The sequence below is a fragment of the Pomacea canaliculata genome, linkage group LG7 (assembly GCF_003073045.1).
Source record: "Pomacea canaliculata isolate SZHN2017 linkage group LG7, ASM307304v1, whole genome shotgun sequence".
NCBI classification, from domain to species: domain Eukaryota; kingdom Metazoa; phylum Mollusca; class Gastropoda; order Architaenioglossa; family Ampullariidae; genus Pomacea; species Pomacea canaliculata.
Window position 1 is genome coordinate 23,094,237 of NC_037596.1, and position 25,689 is coordinate 23,119,925.

General features: G+C 40.4%; 2 protein-coding genes across 2 annotated transcripts in view; both read left to right on the forward strand.

Annotated features, from left to right (window-relative positions):
• Positions 1 to 4,435, forward strand: part of LOC112569533 (multidrug resistance-associated protein 1-like) — a 53,197-nt gene extending 48,762 nt beyond the window's left edge. The window contains exons 33-37 of the mRNA XM_025247342.1: positions 2,141 to 2,320; positions 2,763 to 2,894; positions 3,414 to 3,542; positions 4,134 to 4,265; positions 4,391 to 4,435. The gene's annotated coding sequence lies outside the window, so the exon portion shown is untranslated. The remainder of the gene's footprint in view (positions 1 to 2,140; positions 2,321 to 2,762; positions 2,895 to 3,413; positions 3,543 to 4,133; positions 4,266 to 4,390) is intronic.
• Positions 4,436 to 4,674: 239 nt separating this feature from the next.
• Positions 4,675 to 25,026, forward strand: LOC112567546 (multidrug resistance-associated protein 1-like). The gene is made up of 27 exons (XM_025244242.1): positions 4,675 to 4,787; positions 5,954 to 6,289; positions 7,211 to 7,397; positions 7,883 to 8,011; positions 8,987 to 9,175; positions 9,440 to 9,577; positions 10,025 to 10,171; positions 10,696 to 10,780; positions 13,066 to 13,132; positions 13,793 to 13,919; positions 14,454 to 14,630; positions 14,866 to 15,033; positions 15,492 to 15,681; positions 16,157 to 16,259; positions 16,655 to 16,796; positions 17,437 to 17,674; positions 18,122 to 18,347; positions 19,433 to 19,598; positions 19,853 to 20,052; positions 20,466 to 20,589; positions 21,101 to 21,202; positions 21,592 to 21,738; positions 21,906 to 22,064; positions 22,638 to 22,739; positions 23,058 to 23,122; positions 23,481 to 23,675; positions 24,329 to 25,026. Exons 2-27 carry the CDS (start codon positions 6,279 to 6,281, stop codon positions 24,438 to 24,440), a joined length of 3,696 nt encoding a protein of 1,231 aa, XP_025100027.1. The 5' UTR covers positions 4,675 to 4,787; positions 5,954 to 6,278; the 3' UTR covers positions 24,441 to 25,026.
• The last annotated feature ends 663 nt before the right edge of the window (positions 25,027 to 25,689 follow it).

Below are 25,689 nucleotides of genomic sequence, written 5' to 3' on the forward strand. Positions count from 1 at the left end.
TTAAACGGATAGAAATGATTAATTCTTTTTTCTTCATTATCTTTGCCAAACGATTTGAATGTTAGAGGCTACAAATGCTCTTTATCTGTCCCTGTTCACTATTCACCTGAACCCAGGTGGAATCGATCCAGGGGATTAAAAAAAGTCCAAAAAAAGAAAGAGCACTACAGTTCGTGGAAGGTAAGAGGGTACACGACAGTGTTAGGGATACTTGTTCGTCATCGTTGTTGGGAAAAGAACCTTGCTGCAGATTTTGCTTCAGGACACTTTCTCCATGTGACATCTGTTGGCAGGGCTGACCGTTTAGGGTTTCGTTAAAGTCTTTCAGTTTTACCTTTTCATTACTACTAAGAGCAAAATAGACCCAAGCAAAAATATTTGATCCTCCACTAACCATGCTCAGCTGTCGTTTAGACGTGTTATGGGATACATTCATCAAAAACTAAATTGTTGCCTGATGCATGTCTGCTGCTGCTTGGCAAAACAAAGAGATAGATGTTTATTCTTCCATCTGCCGCCAAAGCCTCCACTAAAATGTCTCCGTTTTTCATGCTGCGATGGTTTTATTTGTCGAGTGTAGGCTGCGTTATACTTTCCGAATGGTCAGAGACTAAACGGCTTAAAGTTTCAAGTGACGTCCATCCGAGTGTTACATCACACTTGGTGGAGAAAGGAGCGGTGAGCCCGTTCTTTTGTTTCACCTGCCCATCTTCAGCCCTACACCGTTGTGAAGTCGATAAAAGTTCATATCAACTTTCAAATATATCTCCGGGTTGAATGCAGTGAACATACTAATTGAACCTCGTACATTATTTCACAATTCATAGGACGCTCTTTAAATAGAGATGGTGACAAGTTGAATCACTATTGGAGCTCGCGATGACCGGTGGCTCACTCCGCGACTGATGTACAATAAAAGCTGAATAGTACTTCTTGTGAATTGAAATCCTCCAAAATTGTAAAGGAGATGAACACAACAGCGAAATACTTTCTGTACACAACCCACATACGGAACCCAAAACATTCAGAGCTGCTTCGTCCAGTCAAGGACGAGGAACGATAACTGATAAGAAAATTTACTTTGTTTTAAAATACTATTAGCTTTGATGTGCGTTCAAGATAATTCATCAAAGTTCAGACCGAGGACAGTCTGAGAAGTTTATTCATTGATGATTTACATTTTTTGTAGATAAATACATGTAAATAATAAGCGTGGCAGGTCGTGCAGTGTTAGATGTTGTCTTGTCTACAAGACGATGCAAATTCTAGTCATGCATGGACGACTGCGCGCGCAGAAGTGTCGTGGCTCACGTGGCAGTAGTTTGTCACGTGTTGTGCCCATGTGGGACCCAAGGTGTGTCTTAAAGAGCAGCTGGTATTTAAAAGTTGTTAATTGTCAGCTAATCTTCTACAGGTGGGTTACTGTTTGACAGTCAGTGCCTGCAATATCACACACGTGTGATGATAGGCAGCCTCGTGAAGTTTACAGAAGACTGATTGAGTTACATGTGAAGGATAAAATAAACTGGACCTCACCATCTTTGTCCTGTGTCTCTACTCAACACTTGGAGGTGTACATCAGACCATATTCAGTCTGACAGTTGTACCGGGCAGACAGACAGTCCACCATGGGTACAGGCAGGCTGCAGTTCTGTAGAGATCCTCTATGGGTAAGGTCTCGATATTTTGTACTTTCTTCGTATTTACGCATGACAGAACACTGGTTCCCTGCTTCTAATTTCAAGTCGATGTTGTAGTTTGTATTAAAATTAATAATGCAATAGGGTGTATTCATCCTGCTCACCACTTGTAACTTGAAGCAGCAAATAAGCTGCATGAAGCAATACTCCATTCTGTGAGTGCTTTTCTGAAAACCTAGAGATTCCTTGGACTGATAAAATGGTTTGCAATTTATGTAGCTCACTGTTGTTGTATCTGTGTTCTAAACAATACTGTAGTGAACGATCAAAAGCTTGACTTGTGAAGCTGAGCTTTTTGTTAATCTACACGCTTGTAATAAAAAGTGTGCATTTCTTAGTCTATAAACTAAAATTAAGAATTGTGCGAGATGCTAGGCCGACACCTGATTATTCAATGTTTCAAAGCTCAGCCGCCAGTCAGCGCAGTTTCAATTTTGCAGAATTCCAGTTTTTACGATTTCAACGGTTGGCCACGTCTGACAGACTGCTTCCTCAACACGGTGCTGGTGTGGGTGCCATGTGCTTGCTTGTGGTGCCCTCTGCCCTTCTACCTGCTGGTGCTCGCCAGGAAAGGGAAAGTCACTCCACTTCATGTCACCTGGTTGAACTCGGCCAAGACGGTAGGCTTTGTATCCTCAGAGAGATAGAGAGAATAAGAGAAAGAGTGTGTTGATGTGGATGGGTGTGTGTGGGTGTGTGTGTGGGTAGGGTGCAATCCTAGAGTTTTCTGTACACTTTAAAAAAAGAAATGCGTCTGTAACTGAGGTCTTCATTTACTCATTTCTACGTAGTTAGTGTATTATTGCTCTTTCACTAATTTGTTTGTTCCTTATCTCCGATTGTTACTTCAGCATGGTTGTCCTTCTTGCCATTAGAGATCGTCTAAAAGTGATTGGACTATTTTTGTACTTTGTCTTGAATTTTCCCATCAAAAGATTCGACAACTACATTTACTTTCATATGTGATTTATATTTCACAAAACATTAATGTACAAATGATGATTAAAAAAAAAGGTGTACGAGATCGCAGACAATACATTAAAACGGATTTAATGCCGACAGTGTTTCAGCATGGTGTTGAGCATGGTGGCGCTGGTGTCTTTGATACAAAACTTCAAATTGTTGACGGATAGAGGCAGTGACGTGCTTCCGATGGTCGCCTACCTGGCCAGCGGCCTGCGGCTGGTGTCGTATGTGAGTCGCTGTTGCACACGCTGTGGGAAACAAAAACACTCAAAGAATGTTGTACTATCTTGACGTCACAGCACATGCGCACTTCTAGTGACCTGTCACTTCAGACACACTCTTCTAACCTTAATCACACAGACACATCGCTGGCTGTGGAATTTTTCTGTGTGCATCCTGACATCGCTCATAATTGTGTTCCTTTGGTCAAGCTGCATACCAACTCGTATGTGGGACTATATCAATAGCATTTTGATTACTGTTTTTTTATGCTTTTACTGTCATTACACATGAAAACCACTAGTTGTAGCTGTTTCAGCTACAGGCAACCTTTCATCACCCAAGGATTATCTTCAGTCATCTTATGAAACTTTGTGCGTTTTTTTTTATCCTGCCTAACGGTACTTTCTTCTTTAGCTTTCTTTAGTTAGTCCATGACTAATCTTCACATTATATAAACGCATTTTTTTGTACGTTGTATTTCCTTCTTTTAACAGAAGCAGTGTTTATTTTCTGGCATATTTTTAGTTGTGTACAGCCTTCCTTACACAGTATGAACGACGACGACATGTCATCACTTCCGGTTTACAGTTTGTCTTCTGGAGCTTGTTGATGTTATGCGACGTCTTCCTTTTATACACGGCCATCATTGAAGAGGTTTTTAATAATAACAATAATAATAATAATGACGACTGAAACCATTTTGTTATTATATAGCATAGATGATGAAGCTTTTTTCAATGTCAAATCAAATGAGCACATTGTCCCCGAGACTTTAATAAATCAGAAATGGAAAAAGTAGATAAAAAATGCATATGAAGTTTTAATATCACAGGAAACCTAAAATTAACAATGGACGTGAAGATCTGGTTAAGAGCATTTACATGGTTTGCAAACAATACAAAGTTACATTTAGATTTATACTTCGAGTTAAAATAAAGAATGGAGTTTCATAATTTAATATTTCTCTTGATTTTGATGTATATCTAATTAAAGATTAAAATTACAAAATAGAACTGTCGATAAAAATATCTCAGCTTATCTGATTGTCTTAGTCAAATTTGTACAGTCACCTGACAAGCTTACACTTTTATTTCTTAAACAAGTCCATTTTAGTAATATTTGAATAGAGCTCATGTGTCGAATGAATTTTGATTCCACAAAAACATTAATGCTATAACACTCTATGATTTCACGAATACGCACTATGACAAATGTGTTTTGACAAAGACAATCTGCGGATCACAGGATTATAACGACAACATCCGGAAATTTGTTTTGCTTTGTGTGAACGTCGCCATAGAGAGCATCCAGACAATCTTGTTCTGCTTCTCGGAAGCTTTTAAGGAAACTCAGACTGGATATCAACATCAGCAGAAGGTTTGGTTAAAATATTTATGTAATTTAGTTTTAACAGTCAAATGGAATTTATTAAATATCTTTAAACAACAGTTTGCTTTCTACCTTCTTGTGACAAACTCTTACTGTCTACTGTTTTCTTACAGCGTCCATGTCCAGAAGTCACTGCGTCCTTTCCCAACCGGATTTTGTTTGCATGGATGACAAGGTGAAGACATGTTTATCAATGTGTCTCTTATTGACTGTAACAAATAACAATCTTTTCTTTTTGTTTTCTTTACAGAGTCTGTTCGGCGTTTGTGTCTGTGTGTGTGTGTCTACGAGCGTGTGATTGTATGTTTATGTAGGTGTATGGTATGTGTACGCTGCCTTAGACGGCGCTGTATATAAGACCTCTACCTCTAGGTACATCTACCTTGGGTGGCAAAGAGACCTTACGGAGGCTGACCTCTTTGACCTCAACCCACGAGACAGCAGTGACGTCCTTGTCCCGTCCTTTCAACGAGAGTGGGAGTTGGAGAGAGAAAGATTTAGGAACAAACAGTAAGTGGTTCTCCAGCAATCACTTGATTTTTTTCCTCCGATGTGAGATTTACTGAGTATATATAAAGAATTATGATAATATCGGGTCATTGAATTTTTTTAATCGATTAATGCTGTTGAAATGTATTTTTAAGATAGTCTGCTGTATATAATCCAACTACATAATTTTTCTTTCAAAATGATACTTGATATTGGTAAGAGTCGATGGTGACTCTATGGACATTATATTGAGCAGCGTCCCCACTCGTTTTTCATGCGATATTTCAAGCGATTAATTTTTTTCAGTTTATTTGCTGGTACATGTATATGCATTAAGATTCTTGAACATAAAAGATGTTCCTCTTATGTATCCCTCTGCTTGCCTTCTCCATCTGTTCGTAAAAAGGAGACGGGAGCGTACAACGGTATAACAGTTATATTGTGGAGGGCTTTGTCCTGTCAGGGAAGGAGGTTATGAGAACTGCCCCGACATCTGTTTCCGGACTAGGAATCCAATCCTTGAAAATGGCAAGGTCCTTGACGACAGACTCCGATGTCGGAATGACGGTTTCACTCGACAATTTTCTCAATCCATTCCATCGAGAATGACTAAGTCGCTCTTCGGTCGATTTTAGATAGGACCGTGACTGATCTACGTTTTTTGAACAGCTGTGTACCATCATGTTTACTAAAAGGACATTTTGATTGGTATCGATATCACGTGCACAAACGATGAACAGGTGTCTGTTACTTTTGAATGCTGGCAACGAATAGCGTTTACCTGAGCTTTATAATAGCAATTCTCTCGTTAGTACATGTTCATGTTGACAAAAAGCGCGAAGCGTGATCATTACTATTACCATTTGGTTGCTTGGTTCTGACTTGTCCAGGCTGGTCTCAGTCCCAGAGTCAGCTTCGATCTTCACCTGCAGTTGTAGAACATCTACCTCCCTGTGGCAGGCGCCAGCAAGGGGTACCAACCTTTTTACCCTCAGCGACTTCCGAGCCAGTGTGACAATCGTTATTTGAACTCATGTTCTTGTTTTTGAGGGAAAGTACAAGGTCACCTTAGGCTACTTCACTTTGTCCATGGAACTCAGCGCTCGCTGCGGAAGAGGCCAACACAAATCTTGAATCAACATACATGAGGCTCAGTTTAATTAATTTTTGTGTCTTCTATGTCACAGACGGGGTAAGCCAGGGAACGGCACCAACACCGACTCCGCTATCACATCACTTCAACTTCTTCCCAAAGACTCCATAGAAGGAGACATTCACCTTCCAGCAACCGTCTTGGAAACCACATCCCTCGTCCCCAGCTGTTCCACCCACAATTCGCGAGGAAAGGGCGGGGTCAGCACAGCCTATGGGACCCTCCACCGGCCAGGGGACGACGAGGTGAAGCAAGAAACGCCGTCGCTGCTCCGAGTCTTGGTGAAGCTCGTGGGTCCTCGGCTCATCCTCGGGCTGTTCGCGAACGCGGTATCCGAAGGGATCTTGATTTTATGTCCCATGTTATTAGGGTGAGTACCCGGATGTTGTCAATTATTAAAGTGGTTGACATTGGAAAGTCAGGGTCAGCTAATTAGATGCATACTCAATGTAATGTTAATATTGAAAAAAAAATCTCAAACCTTGTTTTTATGACGAGGTATCTTACTGAGAAAATACTAACAATGTGTGGCAATACCCGATCTAAATACTAAACAAAAATGAGTAAATATCTATAATAATGTTTACCAATACCAATTAGTCTGTACACTTTTAAAAAATTTGCAGATATTAAGCAACCTCTGATACTCAGGAGCACACAACTTTGAAGTATTTTAAAATAATTCTAGGTGAAGAAAAAGTAGTTTCATCTTATTTCATTGTTAAATTGCGCTCTCTTGTAAATCCACAGGAAATTATGTCACATTGTATTTCCAAAAGTAAAATTATAATACAGGCTTACGCACAGGTGATCATCACTGCGATGTTTTATCCGATATTCATTGGATTTTAATGTTTACACACTCAATAGACATACAAAAACGTTATTTATTATGACAAGAAACAACATTAGTGCCAGAAATAGGTTAAAATATATATATATATATGCTAGTTGACTTAGCGTGTACTGTTGATATCTATCGTCTTTAAAAAAAATGTGCATCCACAAATATCCAAATCTTCTTTCTTTGTTTAAAGATGTACCTCCTTTCGACTGTGATTTAGCAGACACATCAGTGTGTGTGTGTGTAAATTAATTTCACTCGGACAACAATGACACATGCAAGCACATAAAATGTTTCATGCCCATTCCTTATTAAATTTTAAATCAGCTGACTGTACTCTTGATGTAAGGCTAGAAAGCTATAATAGATATCGAATGTACCAGTAAGTAGTGATGACACCAGAAGCTGTGTGGACAAGATACCTGAGCGACTGAACACCTGTTGCAGGCTGCTGATCGAGCAGGTGACCAGCCCCGACGACAACGACAAGCAGGCGAGGTCTGGCTACGTGCTGGCGGTGCTGATGTTCCTGGTGTACATGGTCAGGACACTACTCGCCAGTTTCAGCTTCTGGTGTTCACAAGTGGTCGGCATGCAGCTGAAGACCATCCTCATTGCCGCCATCTACAAAAAGGTGAGCAAAGGGCAGCTAAAGTGCGTTGTATATCTACATCAGCAAGTATTCTGTCTAAAGAAAGAGGACTCATCTATGCAGGCAGCCAGCCAACAACCCATGTAAGTGTATGTATGCTAATACATCCGCTCAGTTTCATTAAACACCTGTCATTCGTGTCTTTTAAATCGTCGGCGCGCAAGGTAGGGAAAGATAAAGGATGTACTTTATTATCCTGTCAGTCCCCTTGTCTGCCACCAGTACAGTGATTACAATAGAGTCCTGGGTTCAGGTTTTTCTCTCGTGAAACAATTACTATCTGTTGTAACACCAAGTCACAGAGCTTGCGATTGAGTAGGCGAGATACTTCCTTTTCTTTTCTCTAGACTCTAGAGGTTAAGTCGTCTTTTCACTAAATAGGTAAATCACTCACACAATTTATGTACAGTCCTTGCTAAACCCATTGATTTAATTTTTTGGGTCTCTGTTTGTCCCTGTTTTCTTAGTCACTAACGATGAACAGCGCCGCACGGCGACTGGCCGCTAGCGGGGAGATAACCAACCTCATGTCTGTCGACTGTCAACGCATTCAGGACTCCATGTTCTATTTCGTCGCTTGGACTACTCCTCTACAGGTAAACAACGCCCGTTATTAGGGCCAACCCGATAGCAACACTAATTTTACTATGAGAGGACATATTTCATTATCGCATTCAGTTTCTAATGTTTCTAACATCGAGAACAATTCCATATTTACTGTTATCTCTGTTTCTAGTCACAAAGGAGCAACGCCTCATTAGAATATGTTAGAAATTCTCAAATTATTTATGGGCGCAGACAGGGCCGCCGAGAGCCAGCACGGGCCCCGGGACAGACCTCTCCGGGCCCCTTGTACTTGTAATCGTAAATTATTTTCCCAGTATATAATGTATGTTTACAATTCTACAGACTTGAAACTCAACTTCTGCATGTGTAATGCTTGGATGTTCTGTCCTTAGACCTTTCTTTAAAAGAAAAAGGAAAGGAGAAGAAGAAAAAAAAATCCACTGACCAAGGCCGGGCCCCCTTGACAGCCGCGGGCCCGGGTACACCAGACCCCCCTGTCCCCCCCTCTCGTCAGGCCTGGGCGCAGAAGCCATTTCTGATCAGACAAATGTCGTCGATTATTTAACAAAGCTGTATGTAGATGCTACAGAAATCTTGTGGTTATGGGGGTAAACAACTTCGCTACATAGAAAGTTGGTCAACATGAAACATAAAAACTGCTGTTTGCCAGTACAGTTGCCAAGACAACGGCGCACTTTTGGAGTTTGACTCTTCGGAGCTTGGCCTTGCTCAGAGCGACCTTAGCTAATGCAAAGTGTTAGACCTCAGGTTAACTAAGGTCTCAAAGGGTTTGATTTTGCTATTTCTCCATAGCATACTATGGTAACATTATTTCTTTGTACTAGCTGTTGAGCTGTGGAATATTCAGGTATTGCACTTTATTTACTTTGGTATCAATGTCGTGTTTATTATCATGTTATGGTTAAAAGACACGTGTCTGTTGTGCTCAATTGCAGGTTATCATGTTTTTATTACACCTGTATCACTATTGTGTCCTCTAACAGGCTATCATTGTTGTCGGTGTCCTCTACTTCTACATCGGCCCCTCAGTCTTCGCCGGCGTCATCGTGCTTCTCCTTCTCGTCCCCCTCAACTCCTACATCTCAAGTTGTCAAAAGAAACTCAACATCAGTAACCTCAAGTTCAAGGACAAGAGGCTTAGACTGACCAATGATATGTTGAGTGGAATGAGGGTCAGTGTTGATTGTTTAGCAACCTGTCTCAATGAATTAAAGAACTAAATTATTGTGCTAAATGTATATACAAATCTCATATTTAAACAGTATTTTAATTGTTTAAGTGTGTATGGATTTTGTAAACATTTGTATATTTGTTCTTTTTATTTTCTATATAAGCCCTTTCAGAAATAGTAGTAGGTATACATTAGATTTCCAGCTTGTCTCATGTTGTGTGTTCATGTCTGTGTTTTGTGTATCTACGCCTGCGTGTGTCCTCAGGTGGTAAAGATGTACGCATGGGAACCTTCCTTCAAAAAATTGATCACAGACTTGAGGAGCGAGGAGACAAATGTGTTGCTCAGAATTTCCTACCTGAACATGTTTATGAGTGTGTGCTGCTACTTCGCACCTTTCCTGGTCAGTCTTCGAAGTGAACTCTTTGCTTTCTTTTAATCGGGTATTCTTGTTCTAGTGTTACTATAGACAATTACGACAGAGAAAAAAAAGAAGCAGATGTATTACTTAAAAAAAAAAGATTTTAGTAAAGCATGCTATTTAGAAGAAAAAGTATTAATAACTGTGTTTTAATAATGAATGAGAAGATTTTGAACAAGCTAATGTCTGACCAGTAAGTCTGAATACACGCAGTAACAGTACAAAACATGTTTTCTGTGCATATGATTGATATACTTATAGACTTATCTCGCTATATTCCTATATTGTATTTATTCATATTAGTTGGAATAAAGATTACAGCAAACGGGGACAAAATTCAGTACACAAGATTGTTGTCCATGTGTGAGCTGTTGTGTTATTGTTATCACCTCTATGTAGTCCTCTCACACCTGCTTGTCCCTGTTGAAGGTAACTCTGGCAACGTTAGCAACATTTGTGGTTGTCTCCCCTGACAACCACCTGGACGCTCGGCGGGTCTTTGTCACCTTGGCCTTGTTGAACTTGCTGAGAGATCCCCTGGACCTTCTGGCCAAACTCATCTCCTTGACCGCTCAGGTCTGTGATTACTAAGACTAAAGTAATGGTTACCTTTTTAATTTCTTCTTGATTTTCAACCTATCTTTCATCTAACCTCCTTTGTTTTCTTTCTTACTGTCCTGTCCTACCTTGGCTTTGTTAAACATGCTGAGGTCACCTCTCGAAATGCTTACCACAATCATATCCACGACCGTCTAGGTCTGTGATTACTGTGACTACGGTAATGCTTATCGCCTTAATTTTTTTCTAATTTTTTCACCTTTCCTCATTTCACCTTCTTTGTTTGTTTTCCTTATTACTTACCTGTATTTTTTATTTTTTTACTTCTTTGTTTATTAGCCTTATGTCTTCTTTTTGTTTCTTACCTTTTTGTCGTTCTTTACGCTTAGTTGCTTCCGTCATTTTGCTGACTTTTAACTTTATTCCCTTCTGTCTGGTAGTTTAGTTTAGTATTTGCTAGCGATCTTGTCATTTTCTTTTTTTATGTATGTGTTATGGTGTTATTTTCTTCTCTTATTAATCATTGTGTTTCTGATCACTAGTCTTTGGTGTCAGTGCAAAGGATCAACAAGTTTCTGTGCTGTGAAGACCTTGACACAGACAACGTTACCCGTGCTGCTGATTCAGGTAAATTACCTGGAAAAAGAAAATGTGAGACACTCACTTGTCGTTTTTGCCTGTGCTGGAAACTTGTAAATTATTAATAATTTAACTGCTTGGATCACATTGAATAGAATACCAAGATTAGATGCAATAAAACTTCTGTAAAATCAGAATTATTTTACTTCTGTTATTTGTGTTATTTACGCTTTGCTTATTTAGACTTATGCAGACGAAGTGCTGGGGAAGCAGAGGAAGCGCAAACAACCCTGGGTGACAGACGACATCCTTGATCTTTGCGACGTAAGGAGAGCCTTGAAGAAAGAGAGAGGTCGAGACCCGACGTCAGCAGACAAGTACAGACTTGTCAACCAGAAGATCAGAACAAGGATGAAGGAGGCAAAAGAAGATTGGATCGAAGACCAGTGTTGCAGCGTGGAAATAGGCATGGCAAGCGGAGACAGCAAGAAGGCATATGAAACACTGAAGGCCCTCACCAAGACTCAGCAGCGACCAGCCACAGTCATCGAAGACAGCGCCGGACAGCTCCTTACGGAGAAAGCTGCTGTACTGAGCCGTTGGACTGAATACTGCCAAGACTTGTACAACTACAAGATCGAACCAGACACCAGCATTCTCCAGCATCACCAGACTGGGACAAGAGAGGCTGAAGACCTGCCAGTCCTCACTGATGAGGTGAGAGAAGCTATGCACAGTCTGAAGGGAGGAAAGTCACCTGGTGTGGACAACGTACCTGCTGAGCTGCTGAAGCATGGAGGAGACGCAACAACCAAGGCCTTCACCACACTGTGTCAAAAGATATGGGAAGAAAAGAAATGGCCAGACGAATGGGCTCAGTCTATCATCATCCCACTCCCTAAGAAAGGGAACCTGAAGCAGTGCCAGAACTACAGAACCATCAGTCTGATAAGTCACCCAAGCAAAGTAATGCTCAGAATCATCCTCAACCGCTTAAAACCCATTGCAGAGGAACTGCTGGCAGAAGAACAGGCTGGCTTCAGGGCTGGAAGAAGCACGGTAGAACAGATCTTTAACTGCCGTGTTATGATAGAAAAACACCTGGAGCATCAACGTGAGCTATACCATAACTTCATCGATTTCAAAAAAGCTTTTGATCGTGTCTGGCACGATGGACTCTGGCAGGTCATGAGATCATTCAACATAGAGGAGGGACTGATCCAGATGGTAGCAGCACTCTACAAGAACGCCTCCAGCGCGGTGCTTCTCAACAACCAGCTAGGCGAGTTCTTCGCGATGACGATCGGGGTCCGTCAAGGGTGCCTACTCTCTCCCATCCTTTTTAACATCTTCCTTGAAAAAATCATGCAAGAAACCCTCCACAACCACCTTACCTCAATCTCCATTGGTGGCAGACCCCTGTGCAACCTACGCTTTGCAGATGACATTGACCTCATGGCAGGCAGTAACAACGAACTTCAGGATTTGACGGACAGACTCTCCAGGCGTGCGGGGGCCTATGGCATGGAAATAAGCTCAGAGAAGAGCAAAGTAATGATTATTTCCACCACCGACAACAGCAGCAACATCGTCATGAACGGCCAGAAACTGGAGGAGGTCAACAGCTTCAAGTATTTGGGTGCCACCCTGACTAGAGATGGTTGCTGTACAACAGAGATCCGTATCAGGATTGGTATGGCAACATCCGCAATGTCCAGGCTGGATAGGATCTGGCGAAGCAACTCAATCAGCTTCAATACCAAGCACAGGCTGTACAAGTCCCTCGTAGTGTCAATCCTACTCTACGGCTGCGAAACTTGGACGCTGCTTGCCGCAACGGAAAAGAAACTCCAGGCCTTTGAGAACAAGTGCCTGAGAAAGCTGCTCCGCATCTCGTACCGCGAACACAAGACCAACGCATACGTACGGAGCACCGTGACCTCCCTCGTGGGCCCACAAGAACCCCTTCTGACAACAGTGAAGCGGCGCAAGCTCGCCTGGTTCGGTCACGTCACCCGCCACAACACCCTGTCCAAGACGATCCTACAAGGAACCCTCGAAGGGAGCCGTCGTCGTGGTCGTCCGAGGAAAAGCTGGGTCACCAACATCAAAGAATGGACCGAACGCGAGATGCCAGACCTGCTCTCCTCTGCTCAAGACAGGACCGGGTGGAAAATTCTGTCTGTCGCTGCTGCCGGACGGTCCCCCCTACGCCCGGACCGGGCATGGGATTGACCTGACCTGACCCTGACCTTATTTAGACTATTTAAAAATACTTTTGACAGTTGTTTACCCACCGTTTAATCTAAACAACGTTCATTGTTTTTCAACAGTCGACGCCATATCCATCAGAAACGGAACGTTCACATGGGACAAACACTACGAACCTGTCTTGAAAAAGTGGGTGATTCGTCCTTTGTTTGCTATTCTGCTTGTTAATCTCTTTGTTTCTGTGTGACTTGTCATTCTATTTGTTACAGCTAATTAGCCACGACTTTCTCTTCTCTTTCCAACACCATTTTATGTAGTTATTCCTGTTATTGTTATTGTTGTATTTTTGATGTACAATATTAACCGCTAAACGGACACGACTGATGTAGTGACGTCATGACCAATTACATCGCGACTTTTGAGAGTCTGTGGGAAAAGGTTTGCCATGTAGTTATTTGTAGTTATTTTGTCTGTTGTAATACAACCGTTGTGTCTAGAATTAGTATTTTGATTGATTTCAGCGAAATACTCATTGCAAGCAACACCGAGTCTAGCTACACAGAATGACTATCAAATCGAAAAGTGAAGTTCATGCAATTTCCAAGACCGGATCATGACAGAGAGAAATGTCTCAGATAAATAAAATTTCGCAATGTCCCTTTACTATACCTTTCACATTTGCACTAGAGTAAGTCGCATAATTTCACCAAAAAAATTTTAAGTTGGTTCCTTTGCATTTTTCGTTTCTGCCTATTTCTGTATTAAAATTTTACTTTAAAAATCTGATATTTCTTCTGCCACTTCCGAGAAAGAGCATACTTTTTTCTTATGGATGTTGGATGATTCCAGCATCGACATCAGCGTTGGTGTCGGCAGGCTGGTGGCGGTGGTGGGTCACGTGGGAAGTGGAAAGTCGTCTTTGATCTCTTCACTTCTCGGAGAAATAGAAAAAGTGTCAGGGAAAGTAACCATAAAGGTAAAGTATAATGTTTTTTCAAGTTCACTTTATTTGGCCCCCTTTTATAAAAATATGTGTGTTGCAAGTGACCTCGGCTGTTGTTCTTCCTAGTACTAGTAGATAATATTGTAGATAATATTAATGTAAGGTCCCGGTATTCTCATTGTCTCAGGTCTTTATTATTTAAACGTATCCAAGTACAATACAGATGTCGGAGTTCTTTACTCTTTCTGTGCATCGCCATGTTTTTAGGCGTGTATCTCAATAACAGAAGTGACTTATTTTTACAGATTTATGAAACTAATACCTTGCAATGAACTTAAGAAAAAGACTTAAAAATTGTATTCCACGAGATCTTTAGGAACTTTCATCTCATTTCGGGAATAAGGTTCTTCTTTCTATATGTGGCACATGCTCACAGAGCTGTCAGAGAATTTGTATTGTAGATAATTTTGTTTTCCTCTCTCTTTTAATCATCTCAATTTTTTTCCTTAAGACTTAATAGCAACTTTGTGATTTCTTTACAAACAAAACCAACACAACATTTTTCAGAGTTCTGTGGCTTACGTCCCTCAACAAGCGTGGATACAAAATAAAACGCTTCGTGACAACATTCTGTTTGGGAAACTCTTCAACGAACAAAGATATCAACAGGTCCTTCGGGCATGCGCACTTGAGCGCGACCTGGCAATACTGCCTGCTGGAGACATGACTGAGATTGGTGAAAGGGTAATAAAGGATGATGATGAGCTGGAGGAAGAGGGGGAGGACGACAAGTAGACAAGGAGGAGGACCACGACGAGGAGTACAGAGAGGAGGACGAGAACGATGACGACAAGGACGAGGACGAAGACGATAAAGAGGAGGAGGACAACGTTAATAAAGATGATGACTACGAGGATTAGTAAAAAGACAAAGAGGAGGAAAACGGCGACAAATTAGATGATGTCTGTATCTGTGTCAGGGCATCAACCTCAGTGGGGGTCAGAAGCAGAGAGTGAGTCTGGCCCGCGCCGTGTACAGTGACAGCGACATCTACCTACTGGACGACCCGCTCAGCGCCGTGGACTCGCACGTGGGCAAACACATCTTCACCGAGGTCATTGGCCCCAACGGCTTGCTCCGGCACAAGGTCAGTTCACACGAAAGGAGGTACCAGGAGGCGTACAGTTATTTTATTTAAGTTGGTTTAAGACTTCCCAATTTTCTTCTAATTCCCTTTAATTTCTTTAATAAGAAAAGTGATATATTCTAATTACTTATCGTTTACTTTTATTAACTTTACAAGTCCATATAGTTAGCATAGGTATCCTTTTTTTAAACTTTATCAAGATGATTCATGCATCTAAGTTTTGAAAATTAGCAGAAATATAAGCATTATTAAACTTTTATTACCTTTTCTCTTCATTCACAAATTTTGTCAATTTATTGTTATTTCCACTTTCTCATTCCTCTGCTAATCAGCAGCCAGCTGTTCCAGCAACCCTTCATTGTCAGCTCAACCTCCCTCTCTCTGTGTCTTTCTCTGTGTCATCAGCAAATCGTCAGGTACCTTTCATTAGCAACTGTTCTTTCTTTTAATTCAACCAGACGCGGGTGCTGGTGACACACGGCATCCACTGGCTGCCGATGGTTGACGAGATCATCGTGCTGTCCGACAACGGCATCTCTGAGAAAGGCAGCTACGACACTCTCATGTCCCACGACGGACCCTTCGCTCGCTTCCTCAAACTTCACCTGCAACAGAAGGAGGAGTCGGAGGAAGCGGAAGACCCTGAGAGTTAGCAATCATGTGATCTCAAATGCAACAATGGGTTTATTTTAATTTGTATTGTGTTATTTGCTGTCCATCGTCTTCGAAACTTAGCAATATTTTTGGGACAAATGTTTTACTGCGCAGATTAGCTATAAATTACCTTTACGTGTCATAAGCCTAAAAACCTAGAAGTGCAAATGGTAAAATGGTAAAAAGTGCTCCGATTGCTTAAAGGCATTGAAGTTACCTAGCCTATTGCATCTCGAACCAGCAAACATCTGCTCTGCATTCAATCATACCATTCATTAGACAAAGTTACATCTACTTACCTATGGTGATTAGACTGAGTCTGATCACTTGCCTTGGATCTGATTATATTTTAGTGTTTATACCCAATATTAGCGGACATAAACGATGCTACTTTCAAAGTATGTGGATCAGAGAACGGAAATGTTTGAGATTTCTTAAAAGCATAATTATCTTTTTATTCTTTTCGCAGTCTCAGCGCTCATCAGGAAGATCCGAGAGAACGTGGAGACGGCGACTTCCGAGGGCACAACTTCCGGCGAAGATCTGACATGCAAAGACAACTCTAGACGCAGGTTCTTTTGCGCTTTTAAATAACTTTTTTTATTTGAATAACAGATTACAAAAAAGAACTTTAAACTACATGTTCAGTATTCAGGTGTTTTCAAGCATAAACCTTACACCAATAAATTTAGTTTTAAACGTTCGCTATTACAAACATATACTTACTGTGTATTGTGACACATCCAAATCAGGCTTCACAAAAGTAACAGGACACTAATTTCAAGCCCGTTGAAGGTCTTCTGTGAATGTCATCCTTAGGGAAACATAAGAAAAGGAAGGTTTATGAATGTTTGAAAATAAGACCGAAACTGATGCTTCGTAGTCTGTAGTGATATACCTTATCTTAATTAGGACGGGAATTTGAATTCTGTTGACTTAAACATTGAAAGATAATATGTTCGTCTAGGAAGTCTACAAGAACAACATCAAAATCATCGAGGATGACTGATTCAATGAAATGTAAATTCAGCACGTGCCACCTTGAGGATGACACATCACAGGAAGACAACTATAGGCTGGTGAAGGAAGAAACAATTGAGAAAGGAAACGTATGAAGCCAAGTACTTAAAACAATATGTTGTGGTGCAATATATTTATTAGAAAGCAGGGCAATCCAGTTAAGAAGACAAAAAAGACAGTCGAGGTGAATACAAGCATGAATATCCAATAGTAAAATCCAAATTTAAAATCGCCAAAAAGAAAAGGAAAACAAATCAAGGGTAGATTATTTCCCCATCATGTGGTGCAAATAAATAAAACTATATTAGTGTCATATAATGGATAAGGGTATATAAAGAAAGATACGCATGATATAAACAATTGTTCACTTTGTACAAAATAGCTACGTACTTAAAGAAAAAAACTACGGGACAGGAGGGATATACAGACTGTCAAACATCATGTATACAAACAATCAGTTTATCTAAAAGATAAAACTCATTGTGGCAAACTTTTTTTCTGTCAGCACAAATTTGTGCACGCGCTTGTGCAACGTATCTAAATAGCCTATGAGCGCTTTCTACAAAACATTTCTCGATTTCATTTTATCACAGCGGCTTTACGTTTTATAATCATATTGTGCAGCTACACCCAGGTTGTGAAATTCAGGTAAAAAGGTAGCACAATAGTAAAAAGTCAGCCTTTATGTCTTTGCCCAGTATCTGTTCGAGTTCCCCACTTACCTTCCAGGTGAAGACGAGTGTGTTTCTCACCTACATACGAGCAGCGGGCGCCGTACCCTTCACGGCATCCATTTTGTTCTTCCTCCTCTTTCAAGCCGTCCACGCTTCTAGTAATTTCTGGCTCAGCCGCTGGACAGACGACAACTTCCTCGCCACATCCCACGTAAACGCCACCTTGCGGCACAACTACAATGCCAAGAATGACTACTACCTGATGGTGTTTGGAATGTTTGGCATCGGACAGAGTATGTGATTAGAAGTTTTAAGAAGTAGAAAGTTATTAACAGAGACAAACACAATGACAACGACAATTCTTTATTAACAAATTTGATGTCACATTAGGACATGATGCGCTTTTTTCAACCTCTAGCCATTATCCAAAAACCCAACTAAGGATGAACGTATGAGCAAGTTTAAAACCATTTATGTATTTGTCTTGAAAACGTATATTTGTCTAGATTTATCCAGTTAGGAACATCGACGAGAACGAAATTTAAACGAGTGTCAAAACCCTTTTTAAAAATCAGTTAAGTTAATAAAGATATTTTGTTGACCCCGAAGATGCTTCTTTATCAGAGTTTGAGAGTTGAAGACTAACTCTATGTGCTATCATCTGGTCAGCAGCCAGTTGTTCTGCTGTCGGTTCCCAAGTGTCAAAGTCCGCTCCTAAAAAAAATGCAAACATTTGGAAGTGGCCACAACAAGAAAACAACATGGCTTCCAGTCGCAGGGTAGACCATGTTTGAATCTTTGCAGTGTTTCGTTTCGTACAGTCGTCACGCTGGTCCTCAGCAACTTCTTGATCTGGGTTCGAACGGTTGTTGCTTCCAAGAACCTTCACAGCAGACTTCTTGCTAGTGTACTGCGGGCACCAATGGTCTTCTTTGACACGAACCCAGTTGGACGAATAATCAACAGGTGAATCATCTTTATATTCATTAGACGTTTTATTTTTTTAATTCGTATTTTCTTAGTATGATTTATTTCTTAGTTTATGTACTTCCCTTATTAACCTTACTATTTTTTATTTTCTGTTTGTTTTGATTCCTTATCCCTATTTCTAGAAAAAAAAATCTTGTTACTTTTTGTTTTGTTTTTACCTCGCAGCCTCTTTTCATTTTCTCCCGTAGGCCCGTCTCGTTTCGTGTAGAACACCCAGCCTCTCTTTGGTTGGATGACTAAGATGGCCTAACCCTTTTTATTATGCTTCTCGTTTTTTCTCCCTTACCTATATTCTGTCAATACTGGTCTTTTTCCTGTCTTGTTTCCTGTCTTGGTCGCATCGCCTTGTTGGACTCCGTGGTTGGTGGGAAGCAGAAGGAACGAACCGAATCCTTTTTTCATGATGGCCCAAAAGCCTAGGGAAACGTGTAAGAGAGCTGGAATCTTCGGATAGCGAGGAAGAGGTTAGAAATTGCATGAGAAAGAATAATAAGGGGCCTGGACCATTTTCTTGTGGTAGACGGCAGAGAGTCGGCCCAGCCGCTCTCGTCCCTCTCCCCTTTCACAATAGCAAAGGGGTTTACAAACTTTTCCTCTAATAGACGTCTGCGCTGTGGGTCACAGTGGTGCAATGGGTCATCCTAAAGAAAACACTCTTTACATTTTTAAGGAGGATATCACTTCAAAATCACATTTAAGAAATTGTATGTCCTAATAACTTTTGGGTATTTTTTGTTGTTCGTTGGTGGTCTTTTAGGGCTTCGCCACTCCTTTTTACACTTGACCTACTCTTTTACATATTTTTATTTCTTGCGTTGAATGTTATTGATTATCACTCGTGAGGTTATGTCCCTTAAATGTTTAAGGTAAGATTACGATGTTTCGCTTTGATATGGCCCTAGTTGCTGTCACGGCATTAAATACCAATAAAAAAATCAACATTGTCACGGCGTTAAACACAAACAAACCACCAAACAAACGCTTACTTAACTGCCTGAGTCATCGTAAACTCAAAGATGAACGATTAAAATTAAGAAATATTTCTTGAAAAACATTTTCAGATTTTCGCGTGACATAGATACTATCGACAACATCATTCCAAACAACATTCAGGAGTCTGTATCAATTGGGACGATGGTTCTTGTCACCATCATCGTCATCTCCATCAGTACACCGCTCTTCATTTTCCTAGTTATTCCTGTCATCATCGTGTATTTCCTCATACAGGTAAGTTTGTACAGTTCATTGCAGGTAACAGTCCTGCACAACACGTTGTGGCTGTGAAAAGTATATCAATCTTCACATCGACGAAATTTCTGTTCAAATGGTGCATTTAATGCGTTGCTAATCGAGGAAATCAAGACTTCTGAGCAAGTGATTTGTTAAAAAAATAATGAAACCCACAATTAAAAAATCTATGACTCTTAAAGCACTGCTACTCTCACCTTGCTCTCTAAATAAATTCGACTGTGCACGTGCAGACCTTCTACATCCCGACGTCCCGGCAGCTGAAGAGGATGGAGTCGGTCACTCACAGCCCCATCTACGTCCACTTCAGCGAGACCATCAGCGGCGGCGCCACCATCCGCGCCTACCGAGCGGTCGACCGCTTCATCGAGGAGATAAAACGACGGGTGGACAGAAACCAGTCCTTGTACTACGCTAGTTTGAGCGCACACAGGTAAGGACAAAGGGCATCTAAAGATCACTAAATGCTTTAAGAAACGGTAAGTTGTGTATTTGACTTAGTTTTCCATACCCCAGTGAGAATGTAGTTACCTTTTTGAAATCTGATTGAGTGAGACTGCATCGACTGTACATTAAGGCCGCGAAAAGTAAGCTGTCTAAATATTGGTTTCGTACAAACGTTAAAGAATTAGGTGGACAGTTCCATGACATTTTTTCAGCAAAACAAAGCTAAATAAATCAAGAGAAATAGTACACAAAGTCAAAAATTGACACTAATTATATCTATATAATATTTATAAATTTGAATTTATCTATGTATAAATCGCTAATTCGGCGATCTCTCAAACATCATGTAGTCTATGCCGGTGGTTTCAGCCTAACCCGTGACATTCTGTTTCCCACCAGGTGGATGACAATGAACATAGAAATCATCACAAATCTTATCATTTTCGGTGCTGCCATCTGTTCCATTGTCACCCCTGGCATTGGAGAAGGAACTTTGGGATTCTCTGTGACTTACGCAATGCAGGTGATTGAACTCTTATGTATGTATGTGGATTATTATTGTGTTATTTTTGTGTTTAGTGGGTCATAATTATACTCATAATTACATGATAATAATTGTTTTTCTTGTAAGATATGTATAGATACTTGCATATACAGCGTAAATTAAAAAAGTAAACATTAATACATATTTATTTTCAGTATGAGCACTTATTACACTTATGTCAATATTTCTCCGACATGTGACAACAAACAATCTATAGTCGTGATTTTCATCTGCCAGTCAATTTTATAAAAGGTAAAGACGACTAGGAAAAAACAAGCTAATATCATTCTAATTTTTTTGTGATGACCACACAAGCTAGCAGCACAACCAAAGAAGAGGTTGAACTTGTTCCTGGTGTTTGGTTTCTTGTGGAGGATGATCTGTCTAAGGGTGCTGTACCAACGAAAGAGTGCTTCCTGTAATAACGGCTATTTCTCTCCCCCCCCCCTACTTTCTATGATATAAACTCTGTTGTTTTATGTCCTGACAGATGTCGGATTATATCAGCTGGATGGTCCGAAAGATTAGCGACCTTGTAACAAACATGGTGTCCGTGGAGAGGGTGAGGGAATACTCACAGCTGGAGTCAGAGGTCAGAAATAGGGCCTTTTAAAAGTAGAGAATTGGTAGCTATGGTTACTAAATGTACGGAGGTTCCACCATCATTCACTCCAGTTGGGCTCAGTAATCCGTGATTACGAACAGCTCTTTGTCATTTTTTTGTTCTATCAATCGCAATTTCTTTGTTTGTGTCTTCCTTTCTTTCTTTCGTTTGTTAAGCGTTAAGCCTGAATTCTAAAATACTGGAACTCAAGCACAGAATATCTCAGTGTGACAGGATGTAAACTTTTGCTACAGGGAAAATGAATCAAAGATCACTTTTATATATTATTATTATTATTATTATTATTATTATTATTATTATTATTATTATTATTATTATTATTATTATTATTATTATTATTATTATTATTATTATAGGCGCCATGGACTAACCCTTTGAGACGTCCAGATCCTTCATGGCCCGAGAGAGGTCGCCTGCTGTTCAGTGAGTACAGCACGCGCTATCGACCCGGCCTTGACCTCGTGTTGCGAGACATCAGCTTCATTGTTGAGGCTGGTCAGAAGGTAAACAATAACAAGTGTCATTTCACTTTCTGTTAGACACACACGCACATGCACGCACTCACACGATACACTCTTTCTCTCTCTCTTTCTCTCTCTTTCTATAAGAACAAAGAAAAAATATATAAAGTGTATTTTTTACGCTAAATATTATGTAATTTTCTGTGCAGGTCGGCATCGTTGGAAGGACAGGGGCAGGTAAATCCTCGATGACGCTTTCTCTCTTCCGGTTGATCGAGGCCTGTAACGGCTGCATCATGATCGACGGCGTCAACATCGCCGACATCGGGCTCCACGACCTGCGCTCTCGCATCACCATCCTGCCACAGGTAACCTCCAGACTATTGCAACATGGCGCCAACTGTGAATATTTTATTAAGTAGAGGAGATGGAAGACAAGGGAGACAATCACGAGGAATCTATTTACAGGCACTGTAAAATTTAATTAAATATTTAAATTAATGACAGCGAATGTCTGGCATTGGCGTTTTCGTTAGTTTTGTAGCCAGTTTCACACGGCCAGATGGAGCACATGAAATACAACTAAAGGTAGTGGCTACTGCTGTTTTGGGTAACTTGACACATCTGTCTTACATTATCGGTCATTTCTCTGATGTTTAATCAAAGCACAGATTTTTCTTAGTAGATAAATAAAGAAAAATTAACACATTAATGCATAGTCGTATCACCTTACAAACATGTGTAAGCCCTCGTTTTGCAACCTTACAAGCAGACGACAACACATGTGCTGGAAAGACTGAGGGTCTTGAAATTAATTAATTACCAATCACGGTCGACGCGATGCCCGTATGTAAACGGGAAATGGACAAATCTATACCTACAAAGTGCAGCTATTTTTCTCTGATAGATGGGTTGACCTTTGACCTTTTTTTCGATTGTAGGATCCCGTTCTCTTCTCTGGCACCTTAAGGATGAACCTTGACCCACTGGATCAATATTCAGATGACCAAATATGGAAAGCACTGGAGACTGCTCAACTTAAAGTATTTGCTCTGTTTTGAGATACTTTTCTACTTCAAACATTGCTTTCTAGTCTTCGTAGTCAAACAGACATCACAGACATTCTTCCATTTGTGTCTTTACGGCTTGTACTTTAAGCCGTATGCTTCATTTCTCATTTTGTAAGCTGTCTCATCTTGTAGCATTTCAGTGACCGTACTTTCATAGTCTTCTGCATTTTTAACGAAGCGAACAAAATGTTAAGAGGCAAAAATACATTTCCGTAAGGAATAATAAAGCAAGTGTTTGATCTTCACAATGGAATAAAAATGTGGGATTAGTGATTTTATTCACTTTTGCAGCGTTTTGCAGAAGAGTTGCCAGAAAACCTGAACCACCAGGTCGGAGAAGGGGGACAAAAGCTAAGGTAATCGAGTTCTGTACATCCAGTTACATCCTCCGCCCTACACACACACACGAAAGAACACAAAATCGAAGACACCTACGACGCTTAAAATTTGTCGCAGTTATTGTTTCAAACTGGATGATTAATTATTATTATTATTATTTTATTGTGAAGAAACGTTTTAGTTAACTATTTGTACTTCCACCGTCTTAAAAAAAAATATTCGAAATGAAGAAAAACAAGAAAGCAGCCAATTTTGGAATCAAATAGCAGGTTACGCTCTTTTAATTCACGTGCCACTATAATTATTGTTTGCTTTTCCACTATTCCACTTTTCTAATCTTTTAATTCAAATGTTCTCATTTGGCTTCGATCACAGCGTGGGTCAGCGGCAGTTGGTGTGTCTGGCCAGGTCGCTACTTCGCCGGACCAAACTCCTGGTCCTGGACGAGGCCACGGCCGCCGTTGACATGGAGACGGACTCCCTCATCCAGAACACCATCCGTCAGGCCTTCAGCTCCTGCACCATCATCACCATCGCACACCGCCTCAACACCATCATGGACTACGACAGGTGCAGTGTTACTTCACTCTAGTGTCTGACATGGAAAGGGTTTTCACAATTTAGCTCCGTTCGTGTGCATACAAAAATGACAAAAAACAAATAAACCTAGGTCAGCTTTTCAGGTGGTATGAAATGTATTGGACATTATCTGCTAAAGACTACTTACGATAATTTCAATGACCAACTTTATTTGTCGTAGTGGGTGATTTGAACACGGGAAGCTGTTCTGGTCACAAAAATGTTAGAAATGAAAATAAGAAATAAAAGTTTGTTGCAAGGTGCAGCGTTATAAAGATGTCAACAATGGAAAATATAAGCAAATGAAAAAAACGGTAATGGGCAAGTTAAAATCGTATATATATATTAAAAAAACTTTCAACAACAATATTTATGTATGCTTAAGTAATTAAAAAAAACTATTTAGCTCAAGTAAAAGGTACATTGTTGACCACGTTTCAAAATGTGTTCGGCGTTTAAATTCCATTGTAGCTGGCAATCAAACACAGCTCGAAGAAACCTGATAGAGTCAACAGTTTCAACCGGTTTACTGTGTATCACACTGTTTATCAGCGTGAAACGACTGAGTAAAAAAGTATCTATAAGAATGTGTAAAACATACATCAAGAACATGAGAAACAATATTATTAATCTTTTGTTTTCAGGATCCTCGTGCTGGATGAAGGGTTGGTGAAGGAGTACGACTCGCCCCACGTGCTTCTTGCGGACAGGATGAGCATTTTCTACGGCATGGCCAAGGATGCTGGGCTTGTGTGATATGGTCAAAGGGACTGACCTGACTTGACATGTCAAAGGCACTGACCTGTGAAAATTATCAGACACGTCGTCCTGCATGTGTCCGTTAATTGCACTTGATCCTGCAAACAACAGATTAATAATATTGGTAACACAGAATGTTATGTACTTTGTCCTAAGTAAACCTGTGTTTATTATTTTTTCGCCTACACGTTAAAACAGCCAACATATGAAGCCCTTCCCATAACCGGCACTAGAGTGACCTAATACTGCACTTGTCGTAGTCCATGTGTAAAGTGAAGCTGTCGATTTCTAACACTGTTGTAGTTAATAAATAAAATTTCAATCAAGTTAACCGAGGCTGAATAATGTTTAAAAATGAAGACAAGTGCACTTCACAATTTGTCAGAAGTGTTGTCCAAAGACGTTTGCCGGCAGTACTTTGCCCACACCAGGGGTGGACCTCCCGCTGCTAGGCGCGCATTCATAAATCGGAAAGTAGGTCAAGAATAAAAAATTAAGAAAACAAAATTAATACAATATATACACACAAAAAGTACAAAACAGGTGTATATTTCATTAGAAGATACATTATAATGTAAACCTTACTGTTTTCTTCTCATTCTCAGTTAAGTACAATTCCATGTGGAATTGAGTAACTGGCTAGAGGTCTCAAAGGAGTTTGTTTCGTAATTACTTAATGACACAGTGAAACTTACTCTTCCCGTCTCTCCATCACCAAGCAAACTACATTAGTCTACAACTCTACCCGGGGTGGGCAAAGTACGGCCCGACCTTTGAATCGGCATCGTCTGACAAAATGTGAAATGTACTTGTTTTCTTTTTTTTTTTTTTTAATCAGCCTAGGTTAATTAGCTTAAAATTTATTTTCTCAAATACAACAGAGTCAGAAATCGGCAGTCCGTAGCATTTTAACAGACAAGTAAAAAGACAAGAAATAACAGGCTGACATGTCTGATGGAGTCATTAGAGGGCAAAGGGGAGGGGGGCTGCCTTCAAAGGAAAGGCTGGCTTTAATTTAAAGTTTTAATGTGAGCGAATTCAAACAGCTTTACTTTACATAATAAAGTCGGCAAATGAAGGCCATTATGTACATTAGTCGTCCATTCCACTTTCACGAGGTTTGTTGTGAAGTCACATGGCGTAGGGAAGACAGTTAATGCCACGTGAAACTCGGACAACCGTGACCAAAGCAAGAGGGACGATGTCACGGACAGTCCATGCTTCTCGTGTTTTTCAGACTATTTAA

Bases quoted from the DNA above. Each gene is read 5' to 3' on its own strand.
- LOC112567546 (XM_025244242.1), top strand. The intron at 7,398-7,882 runs GTGAGCAAAGGG...CTGTTTTCTTAG, and splicing joins TTGCCGCCATCTACAAAAAG to TCACTAACGATGAACAGCGC. The intron at 23,676-24,328 runs GTGCAGTGTTAC...TTTTGTTTTCAG, and splicing joins ACCATCATGGACTACGACAG to GATCCTCGTGCTGGATGAAG.